Source organism: Sebastes fasciatus, chromosome 20, assembly GCF_043250625.1.
Source record: "Sebastes fasciatus isolate fSebFas1 chromosome 20, fSebFas1.pri, whole genome shotgun sequence".
Classification (NCBI taxonomy): Eukaryota; Metazoa; Chordata; class Actinopteri; order Perciformes; family Sebastidae; genus Sebastes; species Sebastes fasciatus.
In genome coordinates, this window is record NC_133814.1 from 19,920,271 (window position 1) to 19,939,150 (window position 18,880).

Genomic DNA, 18,880 nt, shown 5'->3' on the forward strand with positions numbered 1-18,880 from the left:
TGCACTGCAATTCGTTTATATCCCACAAAATCAATTTGTATGTAATCCACGTAATCGTGAACCAGGAGGTATAAGAGAAACGCAAACTTAGGGAGGACGTCGGAGAGGATGGGTGGGTCTAAAAGACCAGACTTTCGCCCAGGAGACCACTGTTGGTACCCTGTGTGAAACCAGAAGTCAACGTTGATTTATTTGTCGCATAACTTCTGTAAGTAACGCCACTTCCCGTGTTATGTTAACCCACATTACGTGTTTTTCCTAAACCTAACCAATTTTTTTTCCTGTGAGGACGGAAGTTTATTTTGAAAAGACTGTATGCATGCAACAAGCGGAAATTGACACATGTTGCTGGACATTCGTAGGAAAACGCACAAGAATTGTGGAATAACTTTTCATAAGATATAAGAACCGTTGTATTTGATTTGATTTATTTGATATATCAAAAATATTAGGGCTGTCAAAGTTTAAACGCATTAATGTAACTTGCAATTTTTAGGTTGTAGCGGGCTCAGTTGTAAAGTCATATAGAATATACTGGTATCATATGAAACTAGAAAGCCTAATGAATCCAATGGTCCCAACCATGTCATACTAGCTTGTCGCAAAAGAGGCTAAATAACACTCCAAAATTACGCTAAATTTTGGCGAGGATAAACTGACTTGATTTCCAATAATGAATATATACATACATTTGCATAAAGCAAGCATATTTGCCCACTCCCATGATGATAAGTGTATTAAATACTTGATAAATCTCCCTTTAAGGTACATTTTGAACGGATACAAATGTGCGATAAATTTGCGATTAACTATGGACAATCATGTTATTAATCACGATTAAATATTTGAATCGATTGACAGCCTTAAAAATATATGTATAACGATATGTTGGCTTTTTCATATGTCAGGTGTCAACTAAAAATAACTTTCATTGTTGATTAATCAGCTGATAAAAACAGGGAAAAATGTGCAGTACAATTGTATAACACCTAAGATGATGGTGTCAGATTTTTTGTTTTGACCAACCAACACCTCAAGACTAAAACTATTACATTAATTATCACATAAGACAAAGAGAGCAGCAAATCCTCACATTTTGCTGCCAGAGTATTTAAGGACTTTTTGCCTTGGCTTATCAATTATTCATTTCAGCTCTAGAAAAGTCAAATTTTTGCAGCAGTTATTATCTTCATTTCCCATTAAAACTTCACCTTGTTTTTATTTTTAGCACGTTACTGTTTTTGCAGATGTTACAGTAAAGATTATTCTGTTACACAACAGCTGGAATTTACAGGTTTACCAGCAGAAATCCTTGCCGTTCTTTCATGCTTCTTTTCCAACCAGGAAATTCAAGTTTAAGGTTCAAATGTATAATGTAGAAGTTTGACTTTCTTTGTTAAAAACCCTGTAGCTGAAAATATGGAAGCTGATTGGTGTGTTGTTCTCTTCAGGATACGTTCTTCTACTCGCTGGTGTACGACCCCACACAGAAGACCCTGCTGGCCGACAAAGGAGAGATCAGAGTGGGACCGCGCTTTCAGGCAGACGTACCTGAAATGCTACAAGAGGGTCAGTCAGAACGTGGGATTAATTTCATTACACCAACAGGTTTTTACATCCAATCATAGTAATGATGTTAACAAATAAATCAGACCGCATTGGCCCATTTAGCCCGTTGCTGCGATACGTCAGCGTAGCCGCCATATTGGGGAGGTCAGGACTGGCCTGTAAACACATTCAAGTGAATGGGGGATTTGCCGTTTTTCTGGCTAAAAAGCATAACATTTAAATTTCTCAACTGATTTCAATGAGTCGTTTTTATATTCAAGGATTTATCATCTACGAGGAGTAGAAGAAGAAAGTTTTGTCTCCGGTTACCTAAAATCTTGATACTAGGCTATAATCGCTGCAAGACGCTCAAAAGAGTGTTTATCAACGTTAGCTACTTTAAGTGGTGATCTTCACTGATGAATGATTTTGTCTCATGACTTGATTTTAAGCTTCTTTCACACATGCAGCAACTAACTAACTGGAGTTATTATTCCCAAAAAGTTGACTTGGCAATCAGCTACCTCACAGCTTGAGTAGGGAAAAGTAATTTATTTTCTTGCCAGTGTAAACTAAAGTGGTAAAATGTCTACGTCCAGCATGCTCATTCGAGATTTGGGGGTTTTAATTTTGCAGTTTTTTGCAGCTTGTAGAGCTGAAAATCATTCTATTTATATTGGACAAAGGAGATGGAGCTACCACTGTGCAGTGGGATGAATATGTACACAGTTAATAGTGGAAGAAACCAGCCGTTTTGTCTTCCGTCTGTTTGTGGACATTTACAGATGGTAGCAGATTGTGTGCAGAGTTTAAACTACGAGTTCTACCAGAAAGGTTATTACGTTAATGTCATGGTTTGATGATCCTGATTAGAATATCTCACAAATAACCAAATTATTGTTCAGTTTCTTCTGTGTTCAAGCTCCCGCTCTGTCTGTAAGCTGTTGCCTCTGTGTGTCCTGCAGGTGAGGCAGATGACAGGGACCAGTCCAAGCTGGAAGAGAAGCTGTGGTATCCAGAGTGTCCGCTCACCAGCAAACAGATAGACCAATTCCTAGTGGTGGCACGGTAAGACCTCTCACCGCTGACCTCTACACTTACAGGATGTTATTAACTTGATAACTTTTCTTCTGATCCCAAGGCATTTGTCGGGGAGCTCCAAAAACTGTCTGTGTAAAATCAGGGCTAAAGTCCTGTAGTGTGATCTAGGCATAACAGACAGATGGAACAATTCATATTAAGAGGATCCGAACCCTCACTGCAGACAAAGCTTACATTATTCAGCCATTATTTTCCTCTGTTTGTGGATGGTAACGTAAATATGATTGTTCAAACGTAATAAATGCACATTGTTGTGATGTTGAGGGATAGCTGCAAAGTTTGACCCATTATTTCTTTTTATTCTTCAAAAAATATATGTGGATTTATCATAGTTTATTCTGGATATAATAAATTGATGAAAATTGCATTAAAATATGTAGAATCCTACCAAACAACACCAAACATTTTTTGTTTTATTCTTATCTTTTTTTTTCTGTATTAAAGTTTTTTTTAATTCTTTATTTTATTCATGTTATTCAGATTTGTTATTATTATTATTATTACAAGATTTGTGTTTAAATCAGTGCAAAAACTTTAGTATAGTTTAACCATTTATTGTATTTGAGTCTTGATCGACTCATTCGTGTCTCATTACTAGAAGCATATTCAGAGCTGTGCAGCTGTGCCTGGTTATTTTTCTGTAAACACCAATAAACAAAAACAGTGTGCCCTTCCGACTAAGGCTATTAAATGAAGGCTGGGACACGGTCTTGAGCTATGGGGTATGACGCATGCGCAGTGTATCTGGAGCTGTGATGTTGGAGGGTTACAGCAGACGGCGATAGATATAAAAGGATGGTGTCGGCTCAGATGCTCTTTGGGTGCGCTCAGCCTGACAGAAGTTTTTGGGCACGCTCGACTGGATGGCGGCCGATATACAATTGAACGATTTCAAACAGAAAGCATTTGTTTATGGTCTTTGATTAAAGATCTTTTCAATAATTGCAGAATTGTAATTCTCACCAATAAAGTAGGCGACTATTGACACCCTCCCTGCAAACGCCTCGGTGAAACGAATCAATCATCCTCGTGTTCTCTGATAGTTGTACCCCGATGATATGAAGCAACATGATGCTGTGACTTCTCCTCTTTTTAACGTCCTTGCTTCTGATGAGGGTGTGTAATTATGCAGCAGTAAACTGGTACACAGATCTCATTCATATGTGTGTGTTTGTGTGTAATTTTCAGGGCGGTTGGGACCTTTGCTCGAGCGTTGGACTGCAGCAGCTCAGTTAGACAGCCGAGCTTACACATGAGTGCAGCTGCAGCGTCACGAGATATCACACTGGTGAGTTGGACACAAACATAAAGGCACACTCACTCTGCAGTACCTGATCGTGACTTAAATGATAACCCCCCCCCCCCCCTCTCTGTGTCCCATTTGTTGTAGTTCCATGCGATGGACACGCTGCATCGCCATAATTACGACCTGTCCAGTGCGCTGAGTGTACTGGTCCCAGCGGGCGGCCCGGTGCTCTGCAGGGACGAGATGGAGGAGTGGAGCGCCTCGGAAGCCGCCATGTTCGAAGAGGCGCTAGAGAAATACGGAAAAGACTTCAACGACATCCGACAAGACTTTGTAAGTGTGTGTTTATAAAATGAGCAACAGAAATATGATAGTTTACAGAACTGCCATAGATGTTTGATTTAATCATTTTTATGTCACAGTAACAGAAATTTAGTAGTTAAAACTAATACCAGTGAAATTCCAAGATGCTCAATACCAATTAAATACCACGGTAAAAAACAAAAGTCAAACAATAAATCTCATGTACTTCAACATCCACTCCTTTTATTACCGTTTGCATACTAGTCTTTGTTAGGAAGTTAAACGGGTTGAAATTCCCTCTATTTCATATCGCTGTGAAAACATCTTCAAACAACTGGATTTATTCAAGTTTCTTCCCAAAAACTACATTTGAACACATCATGATATAACGTTAGAATTTACCTTCACCCAATATTTTTACTGAATAGACCCGTTAATCTTGAGCCCTGACGGTACCTGCGATACTGTAGAAAAATGAGTTGGTAGTCGACTTGGTGCCGAAGTATCAGTTCTTGTCAACCATGATTCTACCTGCAAACTAACAGGATGCAACACAAGTTTTATGTAGCTCAGTCAGCTCTAGATGTGAATAATATTTTCTCCCTGCACTGGTATTGAATGTCAGAAAGATTTGTTCATCGTTACGAGAAGATGAGGCAAGAATAACAGGAAAAACGTGCTACATTTCTCAATATCCAGTTCGTCCTGTCTTGACTTGAGAGAGTTCAATATCTGTTGTTTATTCAAAGAGTAACCTTAAATTACTAACTCTCGCCTCAGCTCCCAGCACCGACACCGCACCTATCAATTACATCTGACTATTAACCCCGCCCCCCATTCTCTGTTTGAGAAAGAACGTTAACCAAAAAACAGGAGGTAAAACTGGCTGGAGGGGGGCTTTGAGTACATAATCGCGAGTGAAGCAAAAAGCAGAAGTTGTGTGTTTAGCTGTATTTTAGTGGAAAATGTGTCTTTTTTTTAAACTAACTTAGCAAATAGATGCACAGTGGAGAAGTTTGATTGTGCTGCCGCGGTGTTTTTAGAAGTTTCAACGGGCGTTTTGATACTTGCTTCTTCATCAGCGAAAACTTATCACAATTGGGAATTCATTGTAATCTTCATGAATTCAACATGACCACAGTCGCTGCTCTCCGAAGGACAAAATGACCAATTTTAACAGCCGCGCTTCAAGCCTACAGGGGGTGACTATCTCTATTGAACTTTCCTCCCCGCCATCTACCTGTACTGTATAAATAAAGACAGGATATGGGTTCATGCAATGGCACCAGGTGCTCATGAATACTTATTAAATGTGTGAATCACTATGTGTGTGTGTTTGGTCTGGGGCTCAGAACCAAGCAAAGCCGGTAGCTTTTCAGCCTCTCTGGTCACGTTGCCTCATGAATATATATGAGGGCTTTCGCACCCAGATGGCAAGAACATGAGATATTAATATCATTAATTTGCTCTCTGTCTCTCTTTCTCTTCCCCTCTCTTCACGCCGTTTCTTCATGTGAAGCTGCCATGGAAGTCTCTGACTAGTATCATAGAGTACTACTACATGTGGAAGACCACAGACAGATATGTGCAACAGGTGAGACTAAATCGGTAGTTTGCAAAACAGTCAAATAAAGTTGTTTTTTGCTTGGCTTTCTGCTGTGAAAGATTTTCAGTTTTTTACTTTTGAGTCCAAGGCATTAAGGGATAGTTTGGGTGTTTTTGAAGTGGGGTTGTATGAGGTTGTTATTCATAGTCAGTGTATTACCTACAGTAGATGACAGTCGACACGCCCCCCAGTTTGGAGAAACAGACAGGAGCAAAGCAATGTACTGCTGTTCAGCAAAATGTATTTTAGCCTATACTGCTTACAGTTTTTAATGGGAAAATAGTGACTTTTGGGTGTCAAATACAAGGGTTGATAAGAGCATCAGCCAAATATATAACGTGAAACTGGTCTGACAAAGGGTTAACTTTTCATGCAAATGGATTTTTCATGTAATCCAGCTTTATTGATAATCAGTGGAGGGTGTGACTGCAAACTGTCAGGAAGAAAGGAAACAACACCTTTTGAAATGACACCTTTAATGATCATCGTCGTAATGCCGATCAGAGTTAATTTAGAAAGGTGTCAAACTGTCTGAGAGGGTTTTTATCAAAAGATGATTTATTTAGTTATTAATGAAATAATCCACTGTGTTTCTCTCTCTGAGCAGAAGAGACTGAAGGCAGCAGAGGCAGAGAGCAAACTGAAGCAGGTTTATATCCCCACATAGTAAGTCTAACTTCATTTATAGTTGTTGGTGTTTTTTTTATGCATTATTCATACGTTTTGATTTGCTGAATTTGTCAGCTGCAGCCGGTCTGTTTCTTAAATCTCCTCCTGTTCTTCTTCTCTGTGACAGTAACAAGCCCAACCCCAACCAGATCTCTATGACCAATGGCAAGATGGCGATGGCGACGGTGAACGGAGCGGGCCCCGGGGTCTACCATGCAGCAGGCGGGGGCAGAGCCTGCGAGAGCTGTTATTGTGAGTGTGTGTGTGCTTAAGCGTGGCAAGTGTGAAATTAAATCACAAGGGCAGTGAACATGGGTCAATTAGAAATGAAAGGGAAACTAATGCAGTGTTAGGCAGCTAAAGGATTCATTCTCACTATTGAGCTCTTCTGACTCTGGAAGAGAAGCTTTCCTTTAATTCTCACCGTCACTGCTTATTTATCTTGACAGCTGTGATCAATATCTCTATCCAATAGCTCCACTCTTCACTTGTCAATTCCTGTCAGGAAGGTTTGGACCTGCTTTGCTACTAGGGCCAACAAGCTCTGTTGATTTTTTTCTTCTTCTATAAATTGTCAGAAAATAGTGAAAATGCACAGTTTCACAAGGTGATGTCTTCAAATTGCCAAAATATTTAATTTACAGTGATATAACGGAAAAAAGGGCAAATCCTCACATTTGGCATTTTTGCTATGATGAAATTAATTTAGTGATTAATCTTATTAGGGCTGTCAAAGTTAACGCGATAACGCGCAAAATGACAATCACTAAATAAATAAAATTTTTGACCGCGAGCCAGTAGCTGATTTTTGCTTTCAACATATTTTGGTTTAATTTCTTGTAGAGCTGCAACGTTTAATCAAATTAAATTAATCGCCAACTATTTTGTTAATCAATAAATCAGTTTGAGTCATTTTTTAAGCACAAAAAGTCAAAATTCTGTGATTTCAGCTTCTTAAATGTGAATATGTTCTGGTTTCTTTACTCCTCTATGACAGTTAACTCAATATCTTTGAGTTGTGGATAAACAAGACATTTGAGGACGTCATCTTGGGCTTTGGGAAACACATTTTTCACCATTTTCTGACATTTTATAGACCAAACAACTAGTCGATTAATCAAGAAAATAAAAATTAGTTGCAGCCCTAATGTCTTGCTCAAGTACGATGCTGAAAACTGGATTCAGGATTTGATCGGAAACAGGCTGAATGAGCAACAGCAACAAAATGCCAACCAAAGCATTTGTGTGTTCTGAGTCTCTACAGATGTTTAACTAATCTCATCAGTCAATAGCAGGCGCGAGGGGTGGAAGTAGAGATCAATAATGCTGCTGAGTGTCTTTGAACCAGTTTGTCGGCCGCGATGCTTCTGACCTTCATTAATGCATTTTGTGCGTTCACAGCCATGCAGTCGGCCCAGTGGTACTCATGGGGGCCTCCAAACATGCAGTGCCGCCTTTGTGTTTCCTGCTGGATGTACTGGAAGAAGTACGGAGGCCTGAAGATGCCGAGCAGAGCGGAGGCCCCAGAGGAGAGGACCTCCCCCAGTCCAGCAGCCAATGTAAGCTCAGGCAGAAGGCACACATGTAAAAACACGTGGGGTGTAGTGGGGGAGAATCGGAAGAAATCTGGGTGTCGCCAGTTCCTCAAAAATACTGTATTAGAGATGTTTTTTTTATAAAGCGTGGAACAAAATCTGAATCCACACAACTGCAGCTCTTTAAAGTTTGACATTATACAGTATACAAGTGACGTTTTGAGCCGTCTGGATACGACCTGCACCCTCGCATGTTAAATCCAGCGTGGTAAACACTACACATACAGTAAAGTATGGAAACACTTTGGGTTTCACACATTGCCAGAAAAAGCAGAGCTAGACATCATGGCTAAAGCTGCATGCTAACTCTGTCATGGACAGGAAACGTTATCGTATTGCGGTAACGTGCGGTCAAGCCAGCCGTTACTCTCATTTTTTGTGGTCGAATTGGCCGACGCTACAACTGTAGAGCACCCATATACTGACTGATTTATGTTAAATGCATTCAAACAGGCCGATGGAGCTGACCATGGAAGTATAAAGAGAACGGAGCTGACGGTAAGAGCTAGCAACTGACTTGGCGAAGTTACCGGAAGTATACACGTGTGACTACGTCCGGTTTTCAAAATAAGTGTAAAGAAAGGGAACTGTATATAAACTGTACTGTATAATATACTGTGTAATGACAGATACTTCAGCTTTGAAACAAAGTCTTTAGGGGCGTCAAAACTTTTAAAACCGGATGTTCACCCCACGTCCTAGTCCACCTCCAGGCTATTTTCTGTTCCACTAGCCTCCACGTCACAACACATTTTATTTTGAAATGCTAATGTCAAAGAGTCACATGATCTACGATGTGGTGTTTGACAGTTCACCATGCTCCTAGTTACTCTCTTCCTGTCTAGTCTTTGGGTATATCTGGAAAGAGGCTCTGGGGCTACACTGTTAACACATTTGAAAACTAATTAGTTTAGATCATGATGGTACCACCTCCGCCTCATTTTGAGCCAGGAAAATCCCTGATCTAATGCAGTGTAATACAACCTGCAATAAATCCCACCTTAACGAAGGTTATAATGTTAAATTTTCATTTTAAGTGTTTTTAATAAGGTGCTGATTCAACTTTATGGTCATTTTGGAGGCTGTAGTTACACTCATTGACATAAACGGTGTGGACGAAATATTAGGATCACCTCTCAGGGTAACAACAGCACAACAAAGCCTCCTCTCTAAAACCGTTCAAACAAAAACTGATCATATTAACCTTAATGAAGGGAGGATTTATTGACTTTATTAGTTGATCTGTATATTTTGGTTGAACTCAGCCCAACAGCTGTCAGTGTGTCAGTGTGCTGACTTGACTATGACTTGCCCCAAACTGTATGTGATTATCATAAAGTGGGCATGTCTGTAAAGGGGAGACTCGTGGGTACCCATAGAACCCATTTTCATTCACATATCATGAGGTCAGAGGTCAAGGGACCCCTTTGAAAATGGCCATGCCATTTTTTTTTTTCAAAGCACCTTAAAAATGTTTTTTTTAATGAAGTGTCTTTTTCTGTCCCTCCTCCCCTCCCAGGAGCCTCGCTCACGGGGTCACGCAGCTCGCCAGTCCAACCACATGGTGCCGATGCGAAACAGCGGCAGCCCCAAGTCCTCCATGAAGACCAAGCAGGCCTTCCTGCTGCAGGCCACCCGCCTCACCAAGCTGGCCCGGCACATGTGCCGCGACATCATCAGGCTGCGCCGTGCCGCGCGCCGGCCCTTTGTCCCCATTAACTGTGGGGCCATAAAGGCAGAGTGTAAGAGCTCTTTCAATTCCTCCTAACTTCTGCCACATGGACACACACACACCTGCAGACACACACACAAACACACACACTCGCCACCCTTCCTCACCCTGACCGCCCCACCATCAACCCCCCATCTCTCTCCCCCCCCCCCCCCCCCGTCTGTCTCTCTTTCTGTTTTTATTATTATTGTTATTATTATTATTTTGTTTTTTGTATTCTCCCACCCCCTGTTTCCAATAAAGACTGCCTGTCCTCATAACTATGAGTTTTGATCATCTTTTCATTCGTGTTTTTATGTTTTTTTTTTTATTCTTTTATCTGTTCTTGGTCACTGTGAACTCCATTTGTTGGAATTAAACACAAAGATTTATCGGTTAAACTCACAGCTATTCTACGCCTGCACACACAAATAATAACTGACTTTTGCTCCTGTCATTAACGAGTAGACTGTAATCCAATAGAACTCATATTCTAGTCTGAGCCGTGTGAAGTTAGACGTAGAGAAAATGTATTTTACTAAGAGAAGCTCTATTTTGCACGGCGCCCCTGCTGCAGGCGTGCCCACTCTGTGCTGAACGAGTTGTCTCAGCCACGAATGTTTAATGTATATACTGAAACGCCCCTCACCATTTTTAAAAAACAAAACAAATTTTTGTTCCTTTTTGCGCACTCATGCTGTTAATCATGTGTGTAAAATGACTTGTGTGGGTTGATAATGAGCTTTAGATGGATTTGGACTGATAAAACTTGAAAGAAGGGAGGTTGAAGGACCTTTTTTTTTTTAAACTTCTTTGCTGCTGGCTGCATCAACCGGACCACGTCCTCTCGGATGTGTCCCCTTCGCCATACCATCCACTCAGCTGTTCTCCTGTGTTCAAATCATGCAACTTTCATCGTGTCGCCTCTCGCTTGTAAATCCTGCACACAGGATTTGCCGCTCAGAGCCATTCCTCCCCTCCACGTTGCCTCCTTCATTTCTCTAACAACTGTTGCAATACTCTCATCTCATCTTCTACCTCTTTTTTTTTTGTTTGTTTTTGCTCTTTTTCTTTCATCACTGTGTGAATGTGAGAGTAGACCTCCAATAAAGTCACACCTGAAAGCATCTCTTCCGAGTCCTTGTGCTTCATGTGTCCCGTGTTATCTGTCCATCAACTCCACCACACTCAGAGGAACCATAAAGACTCGCCTTCCCCCTCCCAGCATGGACTCAACCTGCAGTCATACCTCCATATTTTAATGTACGTGTGTTTACGATGTTTTTGTGTGCATGTAATTACATCTGTATGTGCATGTGGGTAGAGATTATTTTTTAGTCACCACATTATTTGCACACTTGCATCGACTCCTGCATCATTCATTTGCACAAGATTACTTTTTTTAACCAACAGTTAGGACTGATTTTATACACTTTGTTTTGTTTTTTACATGCATGATGCTGCAGAAATGTGTCTCAGTAGACGGAGGGAGATCATACGGTCGCTGAGACGCTGCACTGGATTGTAAAATAAGTGTGTGTGTGTTTGGTTTAGACATGTTAAGGGTGTCGGAAGGGCAGGGGACTCGCCTACCCAAAACCAGAGCCGCCCAAAGGAGCACTCTGACCAGTGTTGTCCAGTTTCTAGGTAAATCAACATATAAAATCAGTGTTTGAGCAGTAAATGTGCTAAATAACTGTAAAAATCAAAGGAATATGGTATAAGTTATTCAGATAGGAGTTGGTTGATGCAGCTCCAGTGTGGTGTCTCTTCCAGAGTCCCGTCCGGCGGTCCACGCCCCTCGCTCCCACCGCACCCCGGGCCTGCAGACGCCTCCACCTCGACGCCTCCTCTCCTCTCTGCCACACGGCCCCCACGGCATGTTGGGAAAGCGCAGCTACCATCACCACAGCAGGGCTGAGCCAGACAGGCGCGCAGGTACACACATTTCTTTAAAAACAGCTCCTCAAATGAGTTATTTTATTTTAAATAAGAGTGTTTAACTTAATCCTGCCTTGAAGCAAAAAGTCATTACTTGTTTTGTTTTTTTAAACCCCTCTCCCCCCAACAATTGGAAAATGAGTTTTCTTTTATGATGTGAGTGAACCTTGGGGACCAAGCTGTTGATGTCCTTTTGCTTGATAAAATCAAGTTAGTGGAAATAACACCCGGAGCTGATAACCTTTTCTGCCATTTCTTATCTAAACTAGCTCGTTGGAGAGAATGACAACTAATTCTAATGAAAACGAATCAGCAGATGGGGGTCATTTGGATAATTTGGATGATTCAACTTCAGTCTGACACTTTATTTTTTATTGGTAACTTCACTATTTCTACTGAAATTGAAACACAGTCATTTGTTGCACCACTTGTAAACTAGGAAAAGTAATCAATACTATTCACAAATGGCAGATTCCCTCATGCATACTTTGCATCTTGTTTTTGCAGATAACCCTGGTACAACAGGTGGACCCCTCCTGGTGGGTGTCTTATACTCTTCTTTTTTTTATTTTTTTTTTTTAATCAAATCCTGTTACAGCTGCACCAATTTTAATAAAATTATATTTAATTGTCTTTTTTTGCAGCATAACGGCCGCAGCAGCAGCAGTGGAAACACCCGAGGTGGAGTGATGATCCGCAAGAGACGCCCCAACTGGATCGATGCCCCGGATGACAGCTTCTTCCTCGTCACCCGGGAGACCAGGTAAGCAAAGGTGACACTTTTCTAAACTCTGATTGGCTGACTGTGTGTGTGTGTGTGTGTGAAGGGACAGCACGTGATGCTGAGAGCCGAGCGACAGCATATGGGAGGAATTGAGCTGTTATTTATGTCCCGTGGTGACCTCAGACAGCTGAAACACACAAACACAACGCATGTGTGGGTAAATTCACACGGACCAGTGCAGCCTGGGAATCCTGCAGAGTTAAAATCGATCACAATTGATTTGTATATAAGTGTTTATTTTCATCAAACCACTAACGCAGCGCGCACAGTTAAGAAACACTGTAAAAAAGCACCAATTTTGACAGACTGAATTCAGGTTTCAGGACAAATATTGTCCAGAAACTCTCACAGGTACTGCATTTAGCATAAAAAATATGCTCAAATCATAACATGGCAAACTGCAGCCCAACAGGCAACAACAGCTGTCAGTGTGTCAGTGTGCTGACTTGACTATGACTTGACCCAAACTGCATGTGATTATCATAAAGTGGGCATGTCTGTAAAGGGGAGACTCGTGGGTACCCATAGAACCCATTTTCATTCACATATCTTGAGGTCAGAGGTCAAGGGACCCCTTTGAAAATGGCCTTGCCAGTTTTTCCTCGCAAAACATTTAGCGCAAGTTTATTAGCGTTATTTAGCCTGTTTGAGGCTAATCATGACTTTGTTTTGAGTATGTTTGTGTGCTGATGTTTGCGTTGAGCTGAAAGCACCGCTGTGCTTAAATGCACCCTGACAGAGCTGCTAGAATGGCTGCAGACTCTGAAGTCTTAAGTGTTAGATTTTGCATTTTTAAAGAAGTTTAGAGGATTAGAAGATTCAATTTGAATCAAATTAAATTGTGGGCAGAAATGTAAGATTTGAGGATGCATTCAGTAGATGCAAATAACTTAATTTATTACACGGCGTTGTTGAATACTCAATTCTGATTGGTTAATCACAGTGTTGTACAGTCTGTTATTTCTTTATAACAGACCGTTGCTATGTATAACAGAGCGTTGCTATGTATAACAGAGCGTTGCTATGTATAACAGACCGTTGCTAAGGGCACAGTTCTGATGTCGGACTCTGGCGGACCGTTTTTGTGTCAAATTATTGATTTCTTAAGTAAGTAGCCGTGTAATAAGCAGGATAATGTACAGCTAGCGGGTCATTGTTGTGAAAGTAACCCCTTCAGGGCGCCCTGTCGGGGTTTCTTTCACAACAGTGACCTGTACATTATCCCTTACATAATCATATGTTGAAAATAAAGCCTTTTAAAAAATGTCTCAAAAACCCCAAACAGCAGATTCTCTTTGTACTCTCAGAACACATTTTGTTGATTGAAATAAACCACACTTATGTTTTAAAATCTATTTCTTTCTCTCGCACATACATAGACACACACTCTCTCACACACACATTCAAACATACAATGAGTCAATGTTTGCACGTCTGTATGTGAGAGAGAAAGATGTTCTTCCATTAAGCCCATGTCTAAATGAGCCATGGCACCCCGGCCCTCACAGACGCCCTCCGATCAGCGAGGCTAAAATTAGAGCAGCTAACTGGTGCCAGCGAGGAGCCAGGCAGCGCTGGGCCCTGAGTGGAAATATCATTACCACATTAACCATGGCATGGATCACTCACTTACCACCAGTATCAACATGGCTGTGTGTTTGTGTGTGAGAGAGATGTCGTTCTGAATACTGTCCCTTTATTATATTACATTACACTGTCATTCGCTCCCCTGGCAGAGACGATTAATGCTTTTCTGAATAAAAGACATTAATAGATGTGCTCTGAAAGGCCGGCTGCTAATGAGAGATAATCGGAAGTTTCATTTTCTCCCCCCTCTCCGTCTCTTTCTCTTTCTCAGTGTGATGAAGAGCTCAGTGTGTCACAGAGCAGAGAGAAGGAGTGGGAGATCACTCCCACAAATTCAGGGATTCAAGAGAGACAAATAGAGACAGAGAAAGAGAGAGAGAGAGATTTCTTTGCACGATTCAAACTGCTAAACAGGACAATAATAAGAAAGAAGAAACTGAAATCGTGACCTGATGATGAAGCTGATGAAAAGTCAGGAGATCAACAAATTATCATAGAACTTTGGATGGAAAATGAATGTCTGTACCAAGTGGCAACCTCCACTTCTGAGAAGTGAAGCTAACGCTGAAGTGCTTTAAACTGTCATTCTTTCTAATGGCCAGCAGGAGGCGACTCCTCTGGGTGCAAAAAGAAGTCTGATTGTATAGAAGTCAATGAGAAAATGAACCTACTTCTCACTTGATTTATTACCTCAGTAAACATTGTAAACATGAGTTTATGTTCTCAATCGCTAGTTTTAAGTCTTCTTCAATACAGCATGATGTTCATTTAGTAAATGATGGTCCCATTTAGAGTCAAATAGACCATAAAGCAGGGTCGTTACCACGGCCATGTCCGGTCTGGGAGTTGACCGTGTTTTCGTCTCATAACTTTAACCCTTTCACAGTGTGTTTTCAGTTCATGAAAGTTAATTGTAACATTTTAAATTATCCAATATTTCCCCAACAACAGAGATCAGAGAAAAGTCCAAAAATTACTAGAATTTTTTTCTTTTTCTTTCCTACCAGATTAATCATCTCACGATTTATCATGCAACCCTTTGGATGGGCCCGACCCCGATGTTGGGAACCACTGAAGTATATATAATAGTTATTGCTGCTTATGCATCGGTATTAACAGTCTAGTAATGTCATATATAACAATAAGATACATCAGCCACAGGAGACATTTTTCTGCAGAATGAGTTCTTTTGATGCTTAAAGTACATTGTGCTGATACAGTAATACTTCTGTATTAGTTAAGTAGGATTTTGGACTTTTTGGGCAAAACTTCCATAATAACCTTTCAGCATATTGTAATGAGAAAGTGTGCTCTGGCTGGTGGGGCGGTGCTTGGTATTTCCTCAACTGATCTCAACATGGCTGCCGGGTCACAAATTTTCTCATTTTACAGCTAAACAGTACACTACAAGATGTTTCTGAAAACATTTGAGGAGAGAAATAGGCATTACAGTAACAGAATATTGATTAATGTTTGATCAGCGCTGCCTAGTTTGACCGTTTGGTCAGAGTTTGTGAGTGATTGACAGCTGCCTCCGTTGAATGAACAGCCAATAGGAACGCTCTCTCTCTCTCTGAAATGACCTGTGATTGTCTCCTGTCACGTACTAGATATTTTAAATCCTGAAAACAGAGCCACGAGAGGGTGCAGAAGTCTAGTTTTCTCTCAGAACACTTGTATTACAATATGCTGAAAGGTTATTATGGATTTTTATTATAGATATTCTGCCTACTGAAGCTTTAACTAAAGAATCGTAATTCCTTCACGCCTTTACCTAGTATAAGATGCAGTTGAATGCGGACAGAGAAATAACAGGACAAAATGGGTCATATTAGAAAACAGAACGAGAGGAACAGAACATGTAAATGAGACAGCTTGATATATTTGAGCGTGGATTTACATGTTTGCTTTCCTCCTCCCAAAGGCCAGCTGAGCAGACAAACAGCACAGCTTTAGATAATGTGCCACCAGAGCTAAAGCTGCTCTCTTCTTCTCTGCTTTATATTCCGCTCTAACTCCAAGGGACGTTACAATACATATATCATGCTGTGTAATAATCTCAGGGTTCATTGTACTTGAAAGATGTGTTGTTTCGATTGCACGACTGTTGCAGGCCTATTTACTTGGATGCACGAGCACATCATGTACGCAGGGTCTTCATGAGTGCTCATTTTATCAACAGCAGGGATCTGGAGGGGGTTTTCCTGAGAGAGCAGTGCAAGAGGAAGAAAATACTCTGCCGTGCATTAAATCTGAAAGGCCTGAAGGAAGCTATGCATCACATATATACATTGTGGTTATGTTTTTTGCATTTGTCTGCAAATGAATTCCATTAGTGCTGCGTCCAACACTTGAGTATGCCCCATGGCCTTGTAGTTTAGTGCTGTTGGTTGCTGTGGGCTGTTACTTCCTGTCACAGCCCAAATCCCACCGCAGTCTGGAAATTACCAGCGAGCTCCTTTATATTAGTCCACAAAACCCTGCAGAGAAGTCCCTCTCTCTCTCACCTCGTAACAGAGATATCTATTCGTATAGTTCTACTGCTGATGTTCAATAAATGAAATGAGAAAAAGTGGGTTGTTTCTAATTACTTTCTCAGCAGCCTGGAACCTCAACTTGCTGCCCTTAAACTGAACTTTTCATCTTTTCATTTAATCATTTTAACCAACTTAAAAGTTTGCAGTCTTCTCTCTTTATTAGTTTCTTCGGGTTATTGCTGGTGAAGGCTTTACGCCTCATTTAAAGCTGTTGCTCGTGAGATGTGCAGTCACAGAGAGGAGACGTTGCTATAAAATCAGAATCAAAGGTCGAGTGATGACAACATTTGTACAACCAAACAATTAAGTGATTAATTACGTCATGCATCGTGGTCAAACTGCTGGTAAATCGAAAGCATACATGTCAAAGAATCATTGTTTCGTCATTGTTTCTGTGTGTTGTCAGCCTCTTCACTGCAGGCTGTAATCTAAAGGCATCAAGCCTGTGGTCAGCTCCGTATAAATAATGTATTCAGACAAACATTATATGAGGACGAGCTACTTTAACTTGCTGATAAGCACTGTTAAGATGCAATCATGAGCTATTGGCTACTAATGCATTGTTTAAAGGTTCTCTATACGATATCCAGAGCAGTAATATAGCAGCAAACAACTATTTGCTTTGTAAAGATATAGAGAAGTAATGTCTACCTGAGCAGAGAATGAAGTCACTCTCCCTCTGTGTGTGTCGTAATCTGAGCTGAAAAACCATCTGAATGACTCATTTTGATGGACAAAACAATCACTTGCACTGTAATTCTTATATATCCCATGAAATCAATTTATTTAATCCACGTAATTGTGAACCAGGAAGTATAAAGAGGGACAAACGTTGCGTAGGGAGGAGGTCAGGGTGGATTGATCTTTGCCTAAACCTAACCAAGTAGTTTCCTGAAGACGGCAGTTTATTTTAAAGAAGAAGAAACGACTGTATGCATGTAACAAACGGAAATTGATATGTGTTACTGGACATACGCACGACAAATAAAGAATAACGTTTCGTGACATATCATACAAACCGTTGTTGATTTAGTAACTTTTCTGGAGCTTTTGATCACACAATCTTCCTCAGCAGACGGAGTTGTCATTGAATTATATATTCAAATTTTCATTTTTCCTGAGCACTTTAAGGACTTCTCGTCCATGTTGGCTTAAAAATTGAGATACAAAAATAAATTCCTGACCTTGGAAACAGTAATTTGTCAAACTAGTGAGGTTATTTTATCAACTACTGTTACTACTAACTACTGTTTCCAAGGTCAAGAATGAATTTTGCAATCTGGATTTTTTTTCCTGACATTAGCTTTGCATCAGTGTATCTTCTTCTGCACTTATGTCCTGTCTCGTCTCCACCGCTGCAGGAGGGCCAGGCGGATGCTGTCCCGCTCCCAGCTGAGGCATGCTTGTCGGCAGCCGTGTGAGCAGATCACCCTGCGCAGGGTCACCCAGGCCCCGCCGCAGGGGCTCGTCCTCGCCCCGCCACACCCTCACCCCAGCCTGAGGATGCGAGGCCCCATCGTCATCCACGACTGACCCCTACGCGGACCCTCTGACACCGCCGCTGCGTACACGTTAACCCACTCTGGTAACACTTTATAATAACCATCATTTATAAATGGTAAACTGATTAAACTTACTTAATAGTTATTTTACCGTTAACAAACTATGACATGATAATTAATAATGTTTGCTAATTATTAGTAATGCTATAATTTCAGTTATTTTATCATTAGTTTGTGTTATATGAAATTAACTATTACATTCTGATTAAATTATTAAACTATTTATAACAGTTTATTGTTGCACATATTGTAATATAATCTATATTAAGTATGTGTTAATGATTACCAAATAATTTGTAAAACATCTATAAACATTACATAGATAGATGGACCAGAAACCAATTATTAACCATTGTTAAAGTATTAACTCTCTAACTAAAGTCTAAAGTTTATCAGTCTATTTTATCTGTAGTCTGGGATTTATCCCATAATTATTATTACTGTCAATGTGTACTTTATCTATTTTATTTTACTTTTTTTTTATCTTATCTTATTTTATTTTACTTCTTTTTTTTTAAATGTAACTTTTTTTTTTGTCCTTTATCCTTTTTGCATCGCTTTGGGGGAAAAAATACCAAAATATGGAGGGACAATCTTTTACATTTGTGCTTTATTTGTTTCTTTAATTATTACTTGGGAAAAAATATGATCTATCTAAATATTATAGACGCTTGACAAAGAATTTATTAA

The 18,880-nt window shown here is 40.4% G+C and overlaps 1 protein-coding gene across 4 annotated transcripts in view; it reads left to right on the forward strand.

The window, feature by feature from the left end:
• Window positions 1-18,284, forward strand: part of mta3 (metastasis associated 1 family, member 3) — a 31,576-nt gene extending 13,292 nt beyond the window's left edge. The window contains exons 6-21 of one of the 4 annotated variants that reach the window (XR_012591821.1): window positions 1,452-1,569; window positions 2,514-2,616; window positions 3,838-3,937; window positions 4,040-4,228; window positions 5,718-5,792; window positions 6,412-6,470; window positions 6,601-6,725; window positions 7,875-8,032; window positions 8,522-8,566; window positions 9,588-9,810; window positions 11,334-11,426; window positions 11,556-11,717; window positions 11,990-12,097; window positions 12,228-12,259; window positions 12,365-12,493; window positions 17,990-18,129. Coding sequence is in view for 3 of the 4 variants with exons in the window: in XM_074619247.1 (XP_074475348.1) it covers window positions 1,452-1,569; window positions 2,514-2,616; window positions 3,838-3,937; window positions 4,040-4,228; window positions 5,718-5,792; window positions 6,412-6,470; window positions 6,601-6,725; window positions 7,875-8,032; window positions 8,522-8,566; window positions 9,588-9,810; window positions 11,334-11,426; window positions 11,556-11,717; window positions 12,228-12,259; window positions 12,365-12,483; window positions 17,990-18,161 (1,773 nt within the window). In the remaining variant the exon portion in view is untranslated. Of the gene's footprint in view, window positions 1-1,451; window positions 1,570-2,513; window positions 2,617-3,837; window positions 3,938-4,039; window positions 4,229-5,717; window positions 5,793-6,411; window positions 6,471-6,600; window positions 6,726-7,874; window positions 8,033-8,521; window positions 8,567-9,587; window positions 10,061-11,333; window positions 11,427-11,555; window positions 11,718-11,989; window positions 12,098-12,227; window positions 12,260-12,364; window positions 12,494-17,989 lie in introns of those variants that run through there. The other 3 variants (XM_074619247.1, XM_074619248.1, XM_074619249.1) reach the window with 3 other exon arrangements.
• Window positions 18,285-18,880: the final 596 nt, after the last annotated feature.